At 35.2% G+C, this 21,869-nt stretch overlaps 1 protein-coding gene across 2 annotated transcripts in view; it reads left to right on the top strand.

Moving 5' to 3' along the window:
- LOC101687247 (A disintegrin and metallopeptidase domain 3) overlaps positions 1-21,869 on the top strand; it is a 109,751-nt gene that overhangs the window by 26,628 nt on the left and 61,254 nt on the right. For both annotated transcript variants that reach the window (XM_004758204.3, XM_013059259.2), the window contains 3 exons: positions 8,697-8,773; positions 9,249-9,426; positions 20,333-20,398. In XM_004758204.3, the coding sequence (XP_004758261.1) occupies positions 8,697-8,773; positions 9,249-9,426; positions 20,333-20,398 (321 nt within the window). The remainder of the gene's footprint in view (positions 1-8,696; positions 8,774-9,248; positions 9,427-20,332; positions 20,399-21,869) is intronic.

Genomic DNA, 21,869 nt, shown 5'->3' with positions numbered 1-21,869 from the left:
GATGCTCGTTCCCTTTGCCATATTAGGGAAATTCTCCCCAATAATTCTCTCCAGTATACCTTCTGCTCCCCTCTCTCTTTCTTCTTCTTCTGGAATCCCAATTATTCTAATGTTGTTTCATCTTATGGTGTCACTTATCTCTCGAATTCTCCCCTCGTGGTCCAGTAGCTGTTTGTCCCTCTTTTGCTCAGCTTCTTTATTCTCTGTCATTTGGTCTTCTATATCACTAATTCTTTCTTCTGCCTCATTTATCCTAGCATTGAGAGCCTACATTTTTTATTGCACCTCATTAATAGCTTTTTTGATTTCAACTTGGTTAGATTTTAGTTCTTTTATTTGTCTAGAAAGGGCTTTTATATCTCCCGAGAGGGTTTCTCTAATATCTTCCATGCCTTTTTCGAGCCCGGCTAGAGCCTTGAGAATTGTCATTCTGAACTCTAGATCTGACATATTACCAATGTCTGTATTGATTAGGTCCCTAACCTTCAATACTGCCTCTTGTTCTTTTTTTTGTGGTGTATTTTTCCTCCTTGTCATTTGTCCAGATAAGAGTATATGAAGGAGCAAGTAAAATACTAAAAGGGTGGCAACATCCCCAGGATAATATGCTTTAACCAAATCAGAAGAGATCCCAAATCGTGGGGGGGGCAAGGGGATAAAAAGACTTTCAAAAAGAAAGAAAGAAAAAAAAAAGAAAGAAAAGAATTAAAAAAAGAAAACAAATAAAGATAAAAATATAAAAAAGAAAAAATATATGTATTAGATAAACTAGTTTAAAAACATAAAAAATGGTTAAAAGTTTAAAAAATTTTTAGCGGAAGAAGAGAAAAAAATTAAAAAGAAAATAATTAAATTAACTGCAACACTAAATAAATCTCAGGGAGAAAGCTGTGAGTTCCATGCTTTGCTTTCTCCTCCTCTGGAGTTCTGCTGCTCTCCTTGGTATTGAAACCGCACTCCTTGGTAGGTGAACTTGGTCTCGGCTGGATTTCTTGTTGATCTTCTGGGTGAGCGGCCTGGTGTTGTGATTCTCAAGTGTCTTTGCCCCAGGCATAATTGCACCGCCCTTACCAGGGGCCGGGCTGAGTAATCCGCTCGGATTTTCTTTCAGGAGCTTTTGTTCCCTGAGCATTTTCCGTAGAGTTCCGGAAGACGGGAATACAAATGGCGGCCTCCTGATCTCCGGCCCTGAGGAGCCGAGAGCCCGGGGCCCCACTCCTCAGTGCGCCCTCAGAGAACAGCGCCCAGTATCTCCCGTCTGCCTGACCTCCGGGGGCGCTCCGAGCTCACCGAGCCTGCGACTGGTTCAAGGTAAGCCCGAGCTGTTAGCTTACTGTCGGCTCTCTCTCTGTAACTGGCTTTCCCGTTCCAATACCCACAAGCTCTGCGACACTCAGACACTCCTGATCCTTCTGTGACCCTGCAAGACCTGAGGCCACGCTGACCCCGCATGGGCTTCGCCCCGGTTTAGCCTCTGGAGTGATGTCCCTCAGCGGAGCAGACTTTTAAAAGTCCCGATTTTGTGCTCCGTTGCTCCGCCGCTTGCCGGGAGCCAGGCCCCTCTCCCTGGGGTCTATCTTCCCGTCGCTTTGGATTCACTTCTCTGCCAGTCCTACCTTTCAGAAAGTGGTTGTTTTTCTGTTTCCAGAATTTCTGTTCTTCTCTTCTATCTGCCGATGGATTTGCAGGTGTTTGCAATATTTAGATAAGCTATCTAGCTGATCTCCTGCTAGCTGAAGTAGTCTCAGCCTGCTACTTCTCCGCCATCTTGACTCTTCTTTAATTCTTAGAATTCTTTTTCTTCAGTTTACTTTGTATTTAATTTACTCTTCTTTTTTTAGTTATGTAAGGTGGAGACTTAGATTGTTGATTTTAGGTATTTCTTCTTTTTTAATATATTAATTAAATGCTATAAACCTCCCCCTAAGCACTATTTTTGCTGCATCTCTCAAATTTTGAAAAGCTTTATTTTATTTCCATTAGTTAAAAATATTTTAAAATTTCTTTTGAGATTTCTTTTTTGATCTATATTTCCTTTAGAAGCATGTCTTTTATCTCATGTGTTTGAGATTTTCCAGCTATCTTCTTGTTATTGATTTATAGTTTAATTCCACAGTGGTCTGAGGGCATACATTGTATGACTTCTATTCTTTGAAGTTTGTTAAGGGTTTTTTTATGACTCAGAATGTCTGTCTTGGCGAATGTTCCATATGGACTTGAGAAAAATGTGTATTCTGCTATTGGTGGATGAGGTAGTCTGTAGCTGTCAGTTATATCCAGTTGATTGATGATATTGCTGAGTTCAACTGTGTCCACTTTAAAGTAACTTTACAGCATATCATAGGTAGTGTGAGCCCTTTGCAATAAAAAGTAATCCTAGTTTTTCCCTTCCATCCCTTCTATCATTGCTGCTTATATATAAGCAAATATATATGTCCCTTCTATCATTGCTGCTTATATATAAGCAAATATATATATATGTGAAATATGATATATAACTTCATATATATATAAATATATGAGTACATATAAGCATATATAAATATATAAATACATATAAATATGTAATACAATTTCACATATTTATGTGAAATATGTAATATAAAATGTATATCTTTTACATATGGTATCTGCATAAGCATATGTAGTTAAATACATTGTTGCTATTATTTGAACAATATTATATCAGCTAAACATAAGAAAAATAAAAGTTTTATGTTTCTGTCATATTCCTTATGGAGATTCAAGTTTCTCACCTATATCATTTTCCTTTTCTATACAGAATTTTTAAAAAATTTTTCTTGCAAACAAATCTATTAGCAAAAAATTCCCTCAATTTTTGTCTCATAAAATCTTTACTTCCCTTTTGAAGGATAATTTTGCAGGGTATAGAATTCTAGGTTGATATTTTTTTTTCCCTCCCCTCTCAGTGCTTTAAATATTTCCGTCTGGTCCCTTCTTGTACACATGATTTATGAAGAGAAATCTTACGATTCTTAACTATTGTTCCTCTTTAGGCAAGGTTTCCCCACCTCTGGCTTCTTTTAGGATTTTTTTTTTTTTGTCTTTGATTTTCTATAATTTGAAAATGATATGCCAAGATATAGTTTTTTTTTTTCATTTATTCTGTTTTGTGTTCTATGAGCTTTCTGTGTGTGATTTGGTGTCTGACATTAATTTGGGGAAATTGTCAGGATTACTGTAACAGATATTTCATTCCTTTCTCTTTTTCTCCTCTTTCTGATATTCCAGTCATGTGTATGCTACATCTTTTGTAATGTTCCATATATATTCTTCTTTTTTGTTCTGTCCATGTTTTCTTGCTTTTTAGATCTTAAATTTCTGTTGATATATCCTCAAGTTCAGATATTTTTTCCCCAGCCACTTCTATCTACCAGACCATCAAAGGCACTCTTCATTTCTGTTATAGTTTTTTTTTTTTTAATTTAATCTCTAGCATTTGTTTTGGGTTCTTTCTCAGCATTTCTATCTCTATGATTACATTACGCATCTGTTCTTGCATGGCGTCTAATGTATCCATTAGAGCCTTTAGCATAACAGTAATTGTTGTTTTAAGTTCTCAATCTGATAATTCCAACATTCTTGCCATGTCTAATTTTGATGCTAGCTCTATCTTTCCAAATTGTGCTTTTTTCCTTTGGGATTTTTTGGATAGCTGGACATGATGTACCAGGCAAAAGGAACTGCTATAAATATGCTTTCCATAATGTAGTGGTGAGGTATGGTGAGAGAGGATATGTTCTGCAATCCTATGATTAAGCCTCAAATTTTTACTTGGCCAGTGCCTCTGGACTACGCACAACACAAGACTTTCTAAGTTTTTTTTTTTTTTTTCCTTCCTCTCTGGGTGGGACAGAATGGCCTGAGTGGGCTGGATTTGGGTATTTCCCTTCCCCATGTCGGTTATGCTTTGATAATTTTCCAGCAAGTTAGTCTTTATTTAAATGATACCACTGAAATCAGTCCTTGTTAAGGACAGAATGCTTTGATGTATTTCAAAATGGTCCCTTTTTTCATCCCCTTACTGAAAGCATGAGGGATTTTTCTCTGATACTTACTAGGGCATGTTGGTCAAACTTCTGGATGTAAATGTTACAAAACTCTGGGGACCTTGTTAGGGGTTCTCTGAAATTTTTATTTCTCAGGGTTGTCCACACTGATTGCCTAGTATTTCTTCAATAACTGTGAGGATTAAATACCCTAGCACAATTTCCAGCAGCATTTCTTACTACTTCTGCTTCAGTAAACTGTAACTCCCTGTGTTCTCCTGCCCACCTCCCCAGTCTTGGGGTTTGTGGTTTGCTCTGTGTCCTCATGCCATTCCAGAGCTAAGAAATGTTGTTGATTTTTCAGTCTGTTAATTTTTTTACCTATAGGTAGCATGGAGTGGTAGCTTCCAAGTTCCTTGTATATGTAACTATAAACCAGTCTCTTCATGTCTTAGTTTTGTAGGACATAATATTTTTTGTTGACTTTTTTTTCTCTCTGTCAGCACTTTGACTATATTATCTCACTTCCTTCAGGCTTTCCAGCTCTCTGCTGAAAAATCTATGGAAATTCTTAAGGCTGTTCCATCATATGTGACAAATCAATTCCTCCTGATGCTCTCAAAATTCTCTATTTACATTTGACTTAACAATTTGATTATGTTATATCTGAATGTGGATTTCTTTAGATCCATTTTATTTGGTGTTTTGAGCTCTTAGAAATGGATATCCAGGGACGCCTGGATGGCTCAGTTGGTTAAGCAGCTGCCTTTGGCTCAGGTCATGATCCCAGTATCCTGGGATCGAGTCCCACATCGGGCTCCTTGCTCAGCAGGGAGCCTGCTTCTCCCTCTGCCTCTGCCTGCCATTCTGTCTGCCTGTGCTTGCTCTCTCCCCCTCTCTCTTTCTGATAAATAAATAAAATAAAAAAAGAAAGAAAGAAATGGATATCCATTTCCTCATATAGGTTTGGGGAGCTTTAGTCATTATTTATTTCAACATGCTGCTTTTTAAATTGAGATATATTAACATGTAATATTGTATAACTTTAAGGTGTACAGTGTGTTGATTTGATGCATTCATATGTTGCAATATGATTACCACTTTAGTATTAGCTAACACCTCTATTATGTCATAGAGTTATTTATTCCTTTCTTTCTCCTTCCTTTCCTTCTGAGACTTCCATAATGTGGATAGTTTTCCTGGTAGTGTTCCAAGTCTTTTAATCTTTTTTTCACTTTTTCAGTCTCTTCTCTTTTTGCTACTCAGACTTGTCGAGTTCAGTTATTTTTTCTTATGCTTGATCTTGTCTGCTGTTGAAACTTTTTAGTATTATATAGTACTATAAAAGTACTATAAATATACTATTTATACTATTTTTCTCTTTTTGAAATTCTCACTTAGTTGTGCATTGTTTTCTTGACCTCAGTGAGTATCTTTATGAAAGTTCTTTTTTTATTGAGGTATAATTGACATTAACTTTATATTCATTTCATATGTTCAATATGATTCAATATTTGTATATATTGTGAAATGATCACAGTCTAGTTAGCATCCCTCATCATACAGTTACTGAATTTTAAGATATATTCTCTTAGCAACTTTCAAATATGCAATGCAGTATTATTAACTGTAGTTGCTGTGTTGTATATTACATCCCATTACTTATTATTATTTTATAGTTAGAAGTTTGTGAGAGCTATTTTTAATTCTTCAGACAGTAAATCATTTAAGTTTATTTCAATAAGTTCACTTTCTGGAGATTTATCTTGTTTCTTTGTTTAAAACATCTTTTCTTGATTCTTCATTTTACTTGACTCACTGTTTTGTTGTTGGCTCATAGTCAAAGCAGTCAGTTCTCCCAGTCTTCACCAACTGGCCTTGTGCAGAAATGGATTCCCCAGATCATCCTTGCCATTGATTTTGGGGGCTTCTACTAACTTTTTATCTTTTCAGGGAGAAGCAGATACCTATGTTCTTTTTCCTGCTTTCTCTGTGGTAGATAGGAGGGAGGATCAATAATATCTACCATTCCAAGCTGCTGCCTCTGGTCTCTTTCAGGCATTTAGATTCTGCCAGATCTATCAGTGCTCCAGGGTTCACGAGACAAATGCTAATTCTATGGGCAGTTTTGGAGGCACTACATGCATGGATCAACTTTTTCCTTTTCCAGTGACAAGCAGAAAGTTAGGGTTTTTCATTCACTTACTCCATGCCGAGTTGTGGGGGTTGCAAATCAATGATTTGTACTAGACCAAATCAATACCTCTATTTTACTTGGGTGGCTAAGACTGTGCTGAACTTATCAGGACTCAGGTGATAGACTGGTGATACAGATACTAGTTTTCGGGTAGCCCTCTCAGAACAGTTGGGGCAATTGACATATCAACCAACACCTTTCATTCTCTGGTCAAGCTGGCAAACTGGGAGTCTGGGAGTCTATTTGTGATTATATGGCAGTTCTCTGGGCAGTGTCCCTGATGAAAAGTACACCAAATCTTCTTACTGGCTTTGGTGAGCTTGATTTTGCATTCTCCTAGGGTGTGCTTTTCAAGTAATTTATGATTAATCATGAAAGGAATTTGTTCATGAATTATTGCTGAGTTGGTAAATTAGTTCCATGATGGAGGGCCCAGGGCTTCTTACTCCATTCTTCCTGACCAGAAATTCAGTCTTTCTTTCTTTCTCCTTTTTTTTTTTCTTTTAAAAGATTTTTATTTATTTGAGAAAGGGAGAGAGAGAGAGCACATGAGCTGGGTGGGGAAGTGGCAGTGGGAGAGGGTGAAGCAGACTTCCCGTACTGCTAGCCTGATCCCAGGACCCTGAGATCATGACCTGAACTGGCTGAATGAGCCACCCAGGCAACCCTTAGCCTTTGTTTCCTTAAGTACTTTTCAAATCCACATTCTTTGTTATCTTTCTTGGATTCTGATACATATTTTATATCTGGTATTGTTCCATAGTTTATTGAGGTTCTATGTCTTTTATTAGCTCATTTTTCTCTGTTTTATATATTGAGTAAATTCTACTTATCTGACCTCAAGTTCACTGATTCTATCACTTGTCATCTCCAGTCTACTTTTGAGCCCATCCAGAGGTTTGTTTTATGTATATATATGTTTTCTAGTTCTAATACTTTGTTTTTCATGGCTTTTATTTCCATTCTGTCATTTGTTTCAAGATTATAATTGTTCATTGAAGCAGTTTTCCATGGCTGCTTTAAAATCTTTCTCTGATAGTTCCAGCATGTGGCTTATCTCAATATTGGCATCAGTTGGTTGTCTTTTCTCATTTTTATTATGATTTTTTTTGTTCTTGGTATAGTTGGTGATATTTACTTGTACCCTTGGTGTTTAAATCTTCTGTTTTTGAAGCAGCCACCCAGTTTAAGTTTAGTGTGGCGTGTTGTTCCAATGACAATGTAGCTTTCTTATAACTTTCTTTTTTTAAGATTTCATTTATTTATTTTACAGGTCACAAGTAGGCAGAGAGGCAGGAAGAGAGAGAGGAAGGGAAGCAGGCTCCCTGCTGAGCAGAGAGCCCGATGCAGGGCTTGATCCCATGAGCCTGAGATCATGACCTGAACCGAAGGCAGAGGCCTAAGCCACTGAGCCACCCAGGCTCACCCCTCTTTATAACTTTAAATGTTACTCTGTTTAGCTTTGTTCTTCTGGCTCTACTGGACTTCTGCTGTTGCAGCCTGTGGTGGTAAGAGATATTTGGGCCACCTTGTCCTGCTAGGTGGAGTCAGATGATGAAGGATCAGTGAGATGGACAACATTTCTTCTGGCTGTACTCTAGCCACTGGATGTCAGTGTGCCTTTCACTCTATTTTTGCTAGTTTCCTTTCAGTAAGGAAATTTACTATCTGGAGCTGATGGAAATAATATGTATCACAGCTAGTATTGTATAATATTAACATAGAAACAAATTCATAGGAAAGAATGTGATGAAGCTAAAGTTTTCATAGGGCAGCATTAGTAAAGGAACAGGGCTGACTGTAAATATCACTAGACTTCTAAGAGAAAGGAATATTTACTGAAAAAGATTATTAGGGGAGAACCTGAGAATATTAATGCTGTGAAAAAAAGTCCATGGGGAAGAGAGCTTGAACTAAGGTTGATCAACTTGGTGAGATACTAAAGAGAAAAAAAATGAAGAAATTTCAGTTAAGATACTTTTGGGTAACTTGAAAAAAAAAAAACAAGTGAAATGTTAACATTTGAAGTCAAATTAATGCTGTGAATTAAATCAATTTAGTAGTTACAAACTGCACATTTAAGAAATGTGGCTGAGAGAGAAAAGATACAGATAAGGAAGTTGTTTGTCAAATATTTAAAATTAAAGCAGGGGGAAGGATAGGAGTTATGACTATTCTTAGGCAAATATGTTTAAGAGGAAGAGATTATAGGTAATGGAATATCTGGTAGATAATTATGGTAATGGTAATGGTTAAATCTAAATGCTTGATGATATATAAGAAATAAGGATAAATCAAATAGTTTATTTACAAATCATTCATGTACTTTTTGTGATGAGCACCAGGTGTTGAATGGAAGTGTTGAATGACTGTGTTGTGCACCTGAAGCTAATATTATACTGTGTGCTTAACTAACAGGAATTTAAATAAAAACTTAAAAAAAAAAACCCAAATAACTCATGAGTGTATCTTTGTATACTCCTGTTTAGGGCCATTGTCTTTATCAAGGATATGCTGCAGAGGTTCCAAAATCAGTTGTGACACTTAGCACCTGTTCTGGACTCAGGTAATAGTATGTTCTAGAGATATACATGATCGAAAATCTTGTGTGACTCTTTAATTTTTAGAAACATCTTGAAGGATAGAGCAAAGACAAAGAAAATAGAGACTTTGTGTTTCTTCTCATATACTTTCCTTTTCTCCTCCTCACTTTATCATTTTCTTATTCTCTTTGTCTCCATCCTAGGCTGGCAGTCATAAAACTTATGCAGGAAAATCTTCCACTAGTATGAAGAATATTCACATGTCTTAGCCACACTAGCACCACAATGACTTCTAAATCCCATAATAGAGAGAAGAAGCTATAAAATTATGTTTCAAAGTTTACCCAAGTAAGAAGAAAAGATTCTTAGATATTAGGCCACAAAGACCACTGTTAAATTCCTGTAAAATGTTTTTTATTTAATGTTGATTTACATTTCTCAGCAGGTAGTCTATATTAATTACCTTTTAATTTCTTTTTTATATGTTTATATACCTAGGGGATTATTGCTGTTGCAGAATGTCAGTTATGGCATTGAGCCATTGGAATCTGCCGCCGCATATGAGCATATGCTTTATCAAATAAAGAATGATGAAATTAATTTTTCCCCTGTACAAGAAAATTATCCTATGACTGAACAGGTAGATCAGTCCTACAGGATTCTTGTGAAATCGGAAGTAAGTAACCACTTCTTTGTTATCTTCACTTGTATTATCTTCAATAAATATATTCACATTGGAATTGTTACATTTGGAAAACAAATTTAAATGATATTGATTATATTAAAAACTTCTGTTGCAATATATTTATTTTAAATATATTTTTATGTTTAGTAATATGGTATACAGAAAATATAATAGATATAAACACATAATTAAAAAATAAAAATTCTCACATTTTCCTAATTGCAAGTATGTTGATGCTCATAGACATATTTACACTGTTTTTGAATTAACATTCTACTATTATAACGTTACACAAGTTCTTGTGGCTAAAACTTGGGCTAGTAATGTAACTTTTCTGTATGTGATTTTCTTATTTCTAAAAAAAAATAATACCTAATATACAGTTATTTCAAAGATTAACTACATTTATAAATGGAAATTTCTTAGCATAGTATGTAGACAAATAAAAAAGTGATCAGTAAAAAACAGTTATCATTTGCTTACCATATCTTCTAATGTAGTGGAACAAAGTAATTGGAAGTCATTATGGAAAGTTTGGGTACAAAACAAAATGTAATAATGAAGTAAATAGAGACAAAAACTTCAGAGCCGGAGAGGAACACAGGGATGTCATTGCAGGAATGGAGATAAGTCAGTATTTGTCAATTTTATATCTTTCATGAAGTAACTTGAAAATTGCTTTTCATCCTGAATTTGATAAGCTTAGATCTATAGGTTTAGTTAAGCATGTAAACACATACTTCTCACGGACATGAATAAAGTGAATGCTTATCTTCAATATATCAGATTTTTAAAAAGAACAGAAAAAAATAACAAAGACTTATATTTTAGGCATATTTTTACATTCATGAAATTAAACACAAAGAAACTTATAAACAAAGTGAACATTATATTCAGAGTTGAAAAGGAGAACAGAAACCAAACAAAATACAATAAAGGGCTTATCTACTGAAAGCATATTAAACACATGCATTTATCCCTCTTGTCCTTTTAAAAACCCACTAAATGAAAGGGGATTTTTATTTTATTATTTTTTTAAATTTTTTTTAAATTTTTTATTTTTGATAAACATATATTTTTATCCCCAGGGGTACAGGTCTGTGAATCAACAGGTTTACACACTTCACAGCACTCACCAAATCACATACCCTCCCCAATGTCCATAATCCCACCCCCTTCTCCCAAACCCCCTGCCCCCGGCAACCCTCAGTTTGTTTTGTGAGATTAAGAGTCACTTATGGTTTGTCTCCCTCCCAATCCCATCTTGTTTCATTTATTCTTCTTCTACCCACTTAAGCCTCCATGTTGTATCACCACTTCCTCATATCAGGGAGATCATATGATAGTTGTCTTTCTCTGCTTGACTTATTTCGCTAAGCATGATACGCTCTAGTTCCATCCACGTTGTTGCAAATGGCAAGATTTCATTTCTTTTGATGGCTGCATAGTATTCCATTGTGTATATATACCACATCTTCTTGATCCATTCATCTGTTGATGGACATCTAGGTTCTTTCCATAGTTTGGCTATTGTGGACATTGCTGCTATAAACATTCGGGTGCATGTGCCCCTTTGGATCACTACATTTGTATCTTTAGGGTAAATACCCAATAGTGCAATTGCTGGGTCATAGGGCAGTTCTATTTTCAACATTTTGAGGAACCTCCATGCTGTTTTCCAGAGTGGCTGCACCAGCTTGCATTCCCACCAACAGTGTAGGAGGGTTCCCCTTAATGAAAGGGGATTTTTAAAATAACATAAACATACAAACAGAACAAGAGAGGAGAAAAACAGTGGACATTAAATATCAGATAGTTGATTTAGCCCCCCCAAAAGCAGAATCCTAAACTGGTAATGTTAGGAGTTAGTTGGACAATTAGGTAGTCAGAGCCAGGGTCCCCAACAAGAAAACAGGGAGCCAGGACAGCTAAAGCAAAACTGGACTACCAATCTGTTTTATAGTTTAGACAAGTCTGCAATAGTATCCCTTTTTACACTTCTGTAAAAGTGACTTTTGCAAGATATCCTGAGATGCAAAAATTGACCATAAAACATTTGTCACTATCACAAGCTGAGGCAGTGAAGACATAAGTCTCCAGATGTCAGCCCAAAAAGACCATCAGCATGTAAACATTAATCCGATAGGTAGAGAGGTGCATGATAGAAACCCTGATTGGCATGACTTAGCAGCCAAAATTTATGGAGTTTTGGCTGCATAAGGGCGCACACTCTGTTTACTTAAAGTAGTTCTTTCTGCAAGAGAGCTTATAAGAATCCCTTGATTTGAATGCCAAAATGGCAACCCTTTTGGGTCCCCTCCCTCTTTGGAAGCTTTGTACTATCGCTCAGTAAACTTTGCTTTGCTCCCCACCACTCTTTGGTCTACCTCTTCATTCTTTGAAGTGGTGTGACCAAGAATCCCAGGCACCAAAGGAAAAGAAATATTGAAATAGGAATTGGAATGGGCTATGGGAAACTTGACATGTACTGCAGTACTATTCAAGTGTTTCTAAATTGCAATAGGATGGGGTTTTAAAGGTGGACTTAAGATAATTGGTTGAAATAAGTTGTGTATTTAGCAATCCTCTTTTCCTGTGCTAATGAATTGTTTCTGTTGTAGACTGAGGGTCATTGAAGGCTGTTTTCTTTGGGGAGTCTGTGAAATGGGGCCACCAGTAACAGATGTGCTATTGTATTTCACAATAGAAGGGGAATACCATATTGAAACTAGTGTGTTTAATTTAAACTTGGCATGTTGGATCCTGGGAACCAGCCTTACACATTCTAAGAAGTGTATTGAAAGACCCCTCTTCAGGAATGAATTAAACCAGCTGAAAGAATAAAAACTGTTCATGTTGACAGCCTTTTCCCAATCAACAACCCAGACACATTGTTTTCTCTGAAGATAATAGCCTGTAAATCCATATGTGGTCATAGAGATGTTGAAATAAGCTGTTAAATATTCAGTTGCTAATATGAAGGGGCACTAGACATATGATGAAACAATTTAATATGGAAGATAGAGACATATTCTTTGAGGTGCCAAAGAATACAGAGGGTGAAGAAAACAAAATGGCAATATCCTCTGAGGAGTTAGAGAAAATATTTCATCCACAAATTTAACAATAAGGTGCTATTTAAAAAATAACACTCAACAGATAAGTAATAGTTCTAGAAATTTAAAAGTATGATAATAAAAATGAAAAAAAAAGGAAGTTCAGAAGGTAAAATTCCAGAAATCACACAAAAAGTAAAATACAATGAAAAATGATGGAAGTTTAAGAGATAAGGAATTTAAATAAGAGTTAGGTAATACAATAGGGGTTCTCAGTATGAGTAAACAGGAAATTGAATTGAATAAATCACAAAATCATACAAGAAAAATTCCCAGGATTATTTAAGGTGAGTTTCTGAATGGATATTTTAAAAATCTGGTTTCTTATTTATGGTCAAGATGCAGAATAGCACGGAATTTCCCAGCAGCAATACTGGAATTTGAAAGGCAATACCACAATTACTTAAAGTAAGGCAAAGTAATTTCCGGTCTATAATTCTATACAAAGCCAGAACTACATAACTGAGATTTTTAAGTTTTTATAATCTCTTTTCTTCCTAATGTAAAATGTTCTTGCCCCCAAATAAAAAAAAAATAATTGAACAGGAAAAAAAGAGACTTTACTTTCATCCTGATTGAAGATAGTATCCAGATGCAATCACAACCAGATTCCCAAACAATAGTTGCTTGACCAACAAAATCTGGTGAACTTTCAACCAAATGAAAAGATGGAAGAACTGTATAAGCCGCTGTCCTCAATCTGTATTTTTTATGAGAATCTCTATTAGGTCAAATCCCATCAGATGTTGAAGCAAACAATTTCAACTGTCTGTGACTTAACAGCTTTATGTCTTGCTCATGAAAATACCAAAGTGGATGAAACTCTCCTGGTTGATTCCCTTCCTGGATCTGACTTGGGGACTGTAAGAGTCCCCTACTAGATTATTTGAATTTAGTTAGAATAAGAGGAAAAAGTGTGTGCATCCCCTTCTCGATACAGTTGAGCCTGGATAGGTGTCTCACTGACATCTCTTGTCTTGGAGAAGGGAAAAAACATTCTCAGATAATTGACCATTTCTTACAATAAAACAGAAGTGTAATAAAAGTCACTAATCCCCCTTCATTGTTCAAGAATGATTTGACTTGAACTATATATATTCTAAAATAATAGTAATTAGGAAAGAATAAATATGGAGTATATGAAATACAAATGTAAAATGTAAGAAGATTACAAAATCCAAAGTGAATGAAAAACTTGTATATATTCACATACTACCTCATAGTTGCCTTATATTATAAATAGAGCTTTACATATATCCTGTCTTTCCAGTTTTTTTTTTTTTAAATAATTCTAAAAGTATGTTTGTCCTCCTTTTCAGATTAGGAAACAGATTTAGGAAATTTAAATTATTATCCAGGGGTGCCTGGGTGGCTCAGTTGATAAGGTGTCTGCCTTCAGCTTGGGTCATGATCCCAAGGTCCAGGGATTGAGCCCCACATTGGACTACCTGCTCATTGGGGAGTCTGCTTCTTCCTCTCCCTCTGCCTGCTGGTCTTCCTGCTGTGCTGCTTCTCTTCTCTCTCTCTCTCTCTGTGTTAAATGAATGGATAGAATCTTTAAAACAAAGAAATAAATATCTTGGGAAATTCTCTGTTAAGGTATAACATTAAAACTCATGCCCAAGGGGCACCTGGGTGGTTCAGTGGGTTAAGCCTCTGCCTTCAGCTCAAGTCATTATCTCAGGGTCTTGGGATAGAGCCCCCTGTTGGGCTCTCAGCTCAGCAGAGAGACTGTGTCCCCTCTCTCTTCGTACTTGTGATTTCTCTCTGTCAAATAAGTAGATAAAATCTTAAAAACAACAACACCAACAACAAACTCAAGCCCAGGTAATATGATCCCAGGAGATATGTTCTGTAGCAGTCCAATGGTCTGCCTTTATGTGGTCTGATAAAAGATCCTTGGAAGAGCTCAGGAAATAAATGTAGGGGAAAAATGAAATCATTTTAAAAATAAAAGCCATTGATAAGATGCCTAATGAATAATAGAATAGACACTTTGGTAAACCCCAATATGTGATACTATAGTCAGATTTGAGAATAGAGAGCAATTATATAAGAAAACAGTGGTAGAGAAAAACCCAAGAATGTGTGATGGTGAATTTTATGTGTCAGCTTGGCTGGGACATATTGCTCAGATGATCAAATTTTGTGGGTGTTTCTGTGAGGCTGTCTTTGAACAAGATTAACATCTAAATCAATGGACTTTGAATAAAACAGAAATGTTATCCAATTAGTTGATGTCCTAAATAGGATGAAAGGATGGACCTTCCCACAGAGTTGTCCAGCCAACAGCCTTTAGACTGGAAGTGCAGCATAAGCTCTCTCTGGGTTTCCAGCCTACTGGCCCACTCTGCAGGTTTTGGACTTGCCAGCCTCTATAATTATGTGAGCCAATTCCTTATAATAAATCTATAACAAATTATAATAAATGTTCTATTTTTCTGGGGAATTCTGACTAATGGAGTATGAAAAGATTGCTGAGAGAAATTTAAGATAATTAAAATTGCCATTCATGAACAAAATAGTACCCAAAATATTCCAGATTATTAAAAAATAAAACTTTTGAAGAAAAGTGTCCTGAATTTGAAAATGTTCTCAAGAAACCCTGGTAAAAACTGGCAACACCAAGATATAATGTGGTTAATATGCTGGATTTCATAACTAATGAATAATTCTATAGGAATCTTGGCATCAAGTAAAGTCAGCCTCAAAAGTGGAAAAACTCAGACTGGCTTTAGTCTTTGCCAAAATGAAGTGCTTATAAGATAGTCAAGAATGTCTGTCTAGAAGATGTAGAAAATTGCTTCTTTAGGGGATATATAATATTGTTACCTTTTTTTTTCTTTTTTTTTTAACCTAGTCCAGTTGCCATTATGGTATAAAAACATTCTTTCCTTTTTAAGAATTCTGACTATGAGATTTTGAGACATTATTACTTAAATCAGTACAAGAAAAGAGGAATTAAATAAAATAGCTCAACATGTTTATGTAGAAAACCATAAGACCTAATCAGTAGTACCAGAAATTTCATTTGACAAAATTCAATACCCATTTGTGATAAAAACTAGGAATAAGAAACTTCTTTGATCTAATTAAGAACATCTATGAATATTTGCAGCTAACATAATGAATATAAATGACTGAATGTTTTGCCCTTGTTATGGACTGAATGTTGTGTTCCCCTAATTCATATGTTAAAACTCTAACCTCCAGTAGAATAGCATAGGGAGGTCTTTGAAAAAATAATTAGGGTTAAATTAGGTCATTTGTGAACATAGGGCCCTCATAATGGAATTAATGCTTTTACTAAAAAAAGGAAAAGACACAGATCTCTCTCTCTCTCTGCTTTGTTGTGTGAGTATACCAAAGGAAGATAGCCATTTGCAATCTAGGCAGAGTGCTCTCACCAGACACCACATCTGCTGATGCCTTCATCTTGAACTTCCCAGCCTCCAGAACTATGAGAAATAAGTGTTTGTTATTTAAACCACTTAGTCTCTGGTATATTTGTTATAGCCTGAACTGACTAAAACAGACCCCAAATTAGGAATGATTCAAGGCTCTCTGCCCTCACTATTTCCAGTCAATGTTTTACTAGAGTCTATGGATAATAGAATAGGAAAAAGAATAATAATAAATGGCATACATTTTTTTTTAAAGTTTTGCTTTTTTTTAAAAAAAATATTTTATATATTTATTTGACAGACAGAGATCACAAGTAGGCAGAGAGGCAGGCAAAGAGAGAGGAGGAAGCAGGCTCCCCGCTGAGCAGAGAGCCTGATGCGGGGCTCAATCTCAGGACCCTGGGATCATGACCTGAGCCGATGGCAGAGGCTTTAAACCACTAAGCCACGCAGGCACTCCTGGCATACATTTTTTAAAGGAAAGATATAACCTTATGTTTTTAATAACCCAAATCTGTGTGTAGATCATAAGGAAGATCTTCCAAAGCTATCAGGGCTTTAAGAGTGTCTAGAAAAGTCACAGGAAACAAAGATATTGACATTGCTAAGATGTTCATTTCTCCCAGTTAATCTGTAGATTCAGTGTAATCCCAACTTTGATAATTCCAGGAAACATGTTCATAGATTCTGGTTCTCAAATTCATAAGGAAATGTAAAGATCTTAGAATAGTCAAACAGTTTTAAAAAGAAGAAAATCGAGAACTTACATTACTTTTTTTTTTAAAGGTTAGATAATATGTATTTCATGCTTGAGAGGTAAATGATCTGTTACAGCTACTTCACTCTAGCTTTGTAGCATGAAAGCAGCATCAACAATATATAAACAAATGGGTGTGGTTTTATTCCAGTAAGATATTATTTACAAAACAGGTGGCCATATCATGGGTCATTGTTTGCTGACCTCTGCTCTAGATATATATACTGTGTTATTGGTCTAAGTATAGACATACAGATCATATATTGGTCTAAGTATAGACATATAGATCATTGGAACAGAATAGATCAGAAGTAGACCCACATGCTATCAGTTGATTGGTTTTCCATAAAGGTGCTAGGGACTTTAAAAGGTTAAAGGATGATCTCTTCAGTAAATGTTGCTGGAGAACTGGACATCTGTAGGGAATAAAATGAATCTTGACCCTGATTCACAAAACTATATTAGAGTGTAGACTTAAATGTCAAAGCTAAACATAAAATTTCTGGTAGGGAAGAGAGGAGAAACCAAAATAATGAACATGTAAAAGCTGTTCCACATTAATCATCAGGGAATTGCAAATTAAAACCTCAGTAAGATACCAGCACAGATCAACAAGAATGGAAACAATGGAAAAGACAATACCAAATATAGGCAAAAATGCAGAGCAGTTGGCACTCTTATTAATTCTTGGCAACAATGCAGAACAATCAAACTATTTTAGAAAGCAATCTGGTACTTTTGTATTACTTTACACACCCACAATTATATGATTCAGGTATTCTAAATATTTCCCAAGAACAATGAATCTTAACTCCACAAAGATCTGTACATGGATACTCATAGCAACTTTGTTTATGATAGCTAAGATGTCTAAATAATCCAAAATATCATTGTCAACAGAAAAAAGGCTGAAATAAAACAAAAGCATTTATTGGGATCTCAGAATTATAATTCAGTGAGCACAGATTTCTGTAGCAACCCAACTATATCCCACTAGGGAACAAAAGTGAGGGTTTTCTTTTAAAGACAAAGGGGGATGCTTGCATTTTTTTTTTTTTTACAAAGATTTTGATAGTTGTTGGCAGAAAAGTAAACTAGGCTAAACATAATTGATCCGTAAGGCTGTCATTAAAACAAAAATTTGTTACTATAGCAAGTCACAGATAAGTTTGCGCAGAGTCCTAGGAATATTAAAGTTGGGACCTATTCACAAGTTCATGATTCTACCCAGTGATGATGTGCATATGGCCTAACTCCTTAATGGCCTCCCAGATCCATTTTAAAACCCTTTGACAAAAGTGACCCCATTTTATTCCACCTTTCACATCATTGACAGCTAAATGCATAAACACAATTTGGTATATTTCTAAAATGGCATGCTACTTAGCAGTAAAAACTAATAAATTACTAATAATAAAATAAAATAATAATAAAATAAACATGGGGGAATGCCAAGTACAAAATGTCAGGTATAAAAGAGTACACCCTATATGATTCCAGTTATATAAAACTCTGGAATAGATTATTCTAAGCTATGGTGAGAGAAAGCAGATCCTGGGTTGCTTTCAGCCATGTAGGCAATGGACTTGGAAGAGCAGGATAGAAATTATCTCTCTCTTACTTTAGGAAATTGTCACATGGGTATTCATATTAGTACCAATTCATATAACTGCATTTTTAAATTGTGTTATATTATCACCATACAGTACATCATTACATTAGTTTTTGATATAGTGTTCCATGATCCATTGTTGGCATATAACACCAAGTGCTCCATGCAATCCATGCCCTCCTTATGACATTTGCAAATGACAGGCTCACCCATCCCCCCACCACCCTCTCTTCTAAAACCCTCCCATTTGTTTCCAAGAGTCCATAGTCTCTCATGGTTCATTTCCCACTCCGATTTCTTTCCTTCATTTTTACCTTCTCCTAATGTCCTCCATTCTATTCTTTATGTTCCACAAATAAGTGAAACCATATGATAATTGACTTTCTCTATTTAACTTATTTCACTTAACATAATCTCCTCCAATCCCATCCATGTTGATGCAGAAGTTGGGTATTTATCCTTTCTGATGGCTGAGTAATATTCTATTGTGCATACGGAACACATCTTTTTTATCCACTCATCTGTTGAAGGGCATCTTGGCTCTTTCCACAGTTTGGCTATTGTGAAAATTGCTGCTATGAACATTGGGGTACATATGGCCCTTCTTTTCACTACGTCTTTATCTTTGGGGTAAATACCCAGTAGTCCAATTGCAAGGTCATAGATTAGATCTATTTTTAACTTTTTGAGGAAACTTCACACTGTTTTCCGTAGTGCCTATACCAACTTACATTCCCACCAACAGTGTAAAAGGGTTCCCCTTTCTCCCCAACCTCTCAAACATTTGTTGTTTCTTCCCTTGTCAATTTTTGCCATTCAAACTGGTGTAAGGTTGTATCTCAGTGTGGTTTTTGATTTGAATTTCCCTGATCGTTAATGATGATGAACATTTTTTCATGTGTCTGTTAGTCATTTGTATGTCTTCTTTGGATAAGTGTCTGCTCATGTCTTCTGCCCATTTTTTGACTCAATTATCTGTGTTTTGGGTGTTGAGTTTGAGAAGTTCTTTATAGATCTTAGATATCAGCCCTTTGTAGTGTCATTTGTAAATATCTTCTCCCATTCTGTGGGTTGCCTTTTTGTTTTGTTGACTGTTTCCTTTGCTATGCAGAAGTTTTTTTTATCTTGATCAAGTCCCAAAAGTTCATTTTCACTTTTGTTTCCCTTGCCTTTGGGCACATGTCTTGAAAGAATTTGCTGTGGCTGATGTCAAAGAGGTTACTGCCTATGTTCTCCTCTAAGATTTTGATGGGCTCTGGTCTCACATTGAGGTCTTTCATCCATTTAGAGTTTATCCTTGTGTATGGTGTAAAAGAATTGTTAGGTTTCATTCTTCTGTGTATAGCTGTCCAACTTTCGCAGCACCAGTTATTGAATATATGTAATATAAAAAGACTATCTTTCTTCCATTAGATATTTTTTTCCTGCTTTGTTGAAGATTAGTTGACCATAGAGTTGAGAGTCCATATCTGGACTCTCCATATCCATTGGTCTATGGATCTGTTTTTGTGCCAGTACCATGCTGTCTTGTTGATCACAGCTTTGTAACATATAACTTTATTTTTTAAATGGATGCATTCCATTTGGTGTAAGCCTCAAGTTAATACAGACTTAAAATAATGAGAAAAAAGAGCCAACATCTGGAGGACAGTTGACGAGAGTTAATTTAGGTTGGGGAAGGGTCTTGGAAGAAGATTTTGAGAGGAAAGAAACATAGATTCTCCTTCTAGTAACTTTTGAGGATTCTAATTATCAGGAATATAAGTAAAATCTGATATTTTTCCTAAAACTTGCATTTGGAATCTGCTTATTTATTCAATGTGCATTTATTCTCTTATTATTATCTATATCTTGATGAATTTGTGTCTGTTTTTCTATGTATCTATACTTTTCTTTGGGTATGTATGTATATATGTATGTATACATGTATATGTATATAATCTTGATCATTACAAACATGTAAGAATTTAAAAAATGTTTTATTTAACTCATGCTTTCTCTTTCACAGAAAAAGTCAGATGCTGCACTATTGAAAAGAGTTCTGAAAATACAAATTGTTATGGATAAAGCCTTGGTATGTATTTTTGATATATGTCATAATTTATTTCTCTTGTGTTTAAGTTCAAAGGGAATATGAAAAAGAAACTTGTCTTGCTTGCAATATAGATATTTCACACTGTTCATAATATGTATCTCAGGATAGCAAGACAGAAGAAAAATGTTGGTTGCTTTTACATTGATGTGCAGGGGCCAATATTTAAGGTATTGATTTCTAAATCAGTATAGAATAGAGTGTTATAATATATAACTCTGTATGTATGCAAGGATCTACTACACTATAATCTATTGGATTACATTTAGCTATAGGTATTTCTGATTCACTCCATATCATGGTGAACCCTTTTCCTTAAATTGATTTCAACTTTAAAACAAGCTATTTTGTTTACTAGTCAATTTGAGATCCTTGTTGTTAAATATTATCTTTTATGAGATTATCTTATGTTGTATAATTGCTTGAGTTCTCTAGTGGAAGTTCTATATTTCAAAAATGAGATTTATTCATGGGAATATCCATTTAGTTATGGAAATTCTTGTTTATATAGTCAGTGAGCAGTCATGAGCAACAAGTTAAAAAATCAGATTTGTCTATTATCACTGATATTTTTATATAAAGTATCTCAAAGAGTGCCATAATGTCATGATTTTGTTCATAAAAGGAAATATTAAAAAAAGGAAATATTTAGATCTTTAAATAACTAAAAAAAATCAGTAACAATAAAGAATATACAGACAAAAATAGTAAAGAAAAAACGCACATAGTTTTATAGTCAGGGGATAGATTTTATGCAGACATGTCCTGTTTTTAACGTATACATGTATATATTAATATACCTTTGTTTTATATATGCTATTTTGTAAGCTATCTTATAATGTTTTCCCACATATTAATGGAATACATTATTTCAATTTAATTTTGCAGTTCACATAGTGTCCAATTAATATATTTAATATAATTTAATTTACTAACTAATTTACTAGCTATCTGTGTTCCTTTCTAGTCTTTGTTGCTCTTGGTCTCCCTCTCCCCCCTGAAAGAGTCCCCCTTAGTATCTCTTGCAGGGCTAGTTTAGTGGTCACAAACTCCTTTAGTTTTTATGTGCCTGGGAAACTATCTTTCCTTTTCTGAATGATAGTCTTGCTGGATAAAGTATACTTGACTACATATTCTTCCCATTCAGCACATTGAATATATCCTTCCATTCATATCTGGCCTGCCAAATTTCTGTGGACAAATCTGCTGTGAACCTGAGCTGTCTTCCCTTGTAGATTAAAGGACTTTTTTCCCCCTCCTCTTTGCTTCTTTCAGGATTCTTTCTCCATCCCTTCACTTTCAAACTTCAGGTTTCTTTAGGTTTAAAATAAGTCTCCTCTAGGCAACCTAGAAATGGGTATTGTTTTTTATCCATTCTGCTACTCTGTGTCTTTTGATTGGAGCATTTATTCCATTTACATTCAGAGTGATTATTAATAGATATGAATTTAAT

The sequence above is a fragment of the Mustela putorius genome, unplaced genomic scaffold, assembly GCF_011764305.1.
Source record: "Mustela putorius furo isolate JIRA1106 unplaced genomic scaffold, ASM1176430v1.1 tig00003976_pilon_pilon_pilon, whole genome shotgun sequence".
Lineage (NCBI taxonomy): Eukaryota > Metazoa > Chordata > Mammalia > Carnivora > Mustelidae > Mustela > Mustela putorius.
The sequence above is the reverse complement of the archived record's forward strand: the minus strand, read 5'-3'. Positions and strand labels throughout refer to the sequence as shown.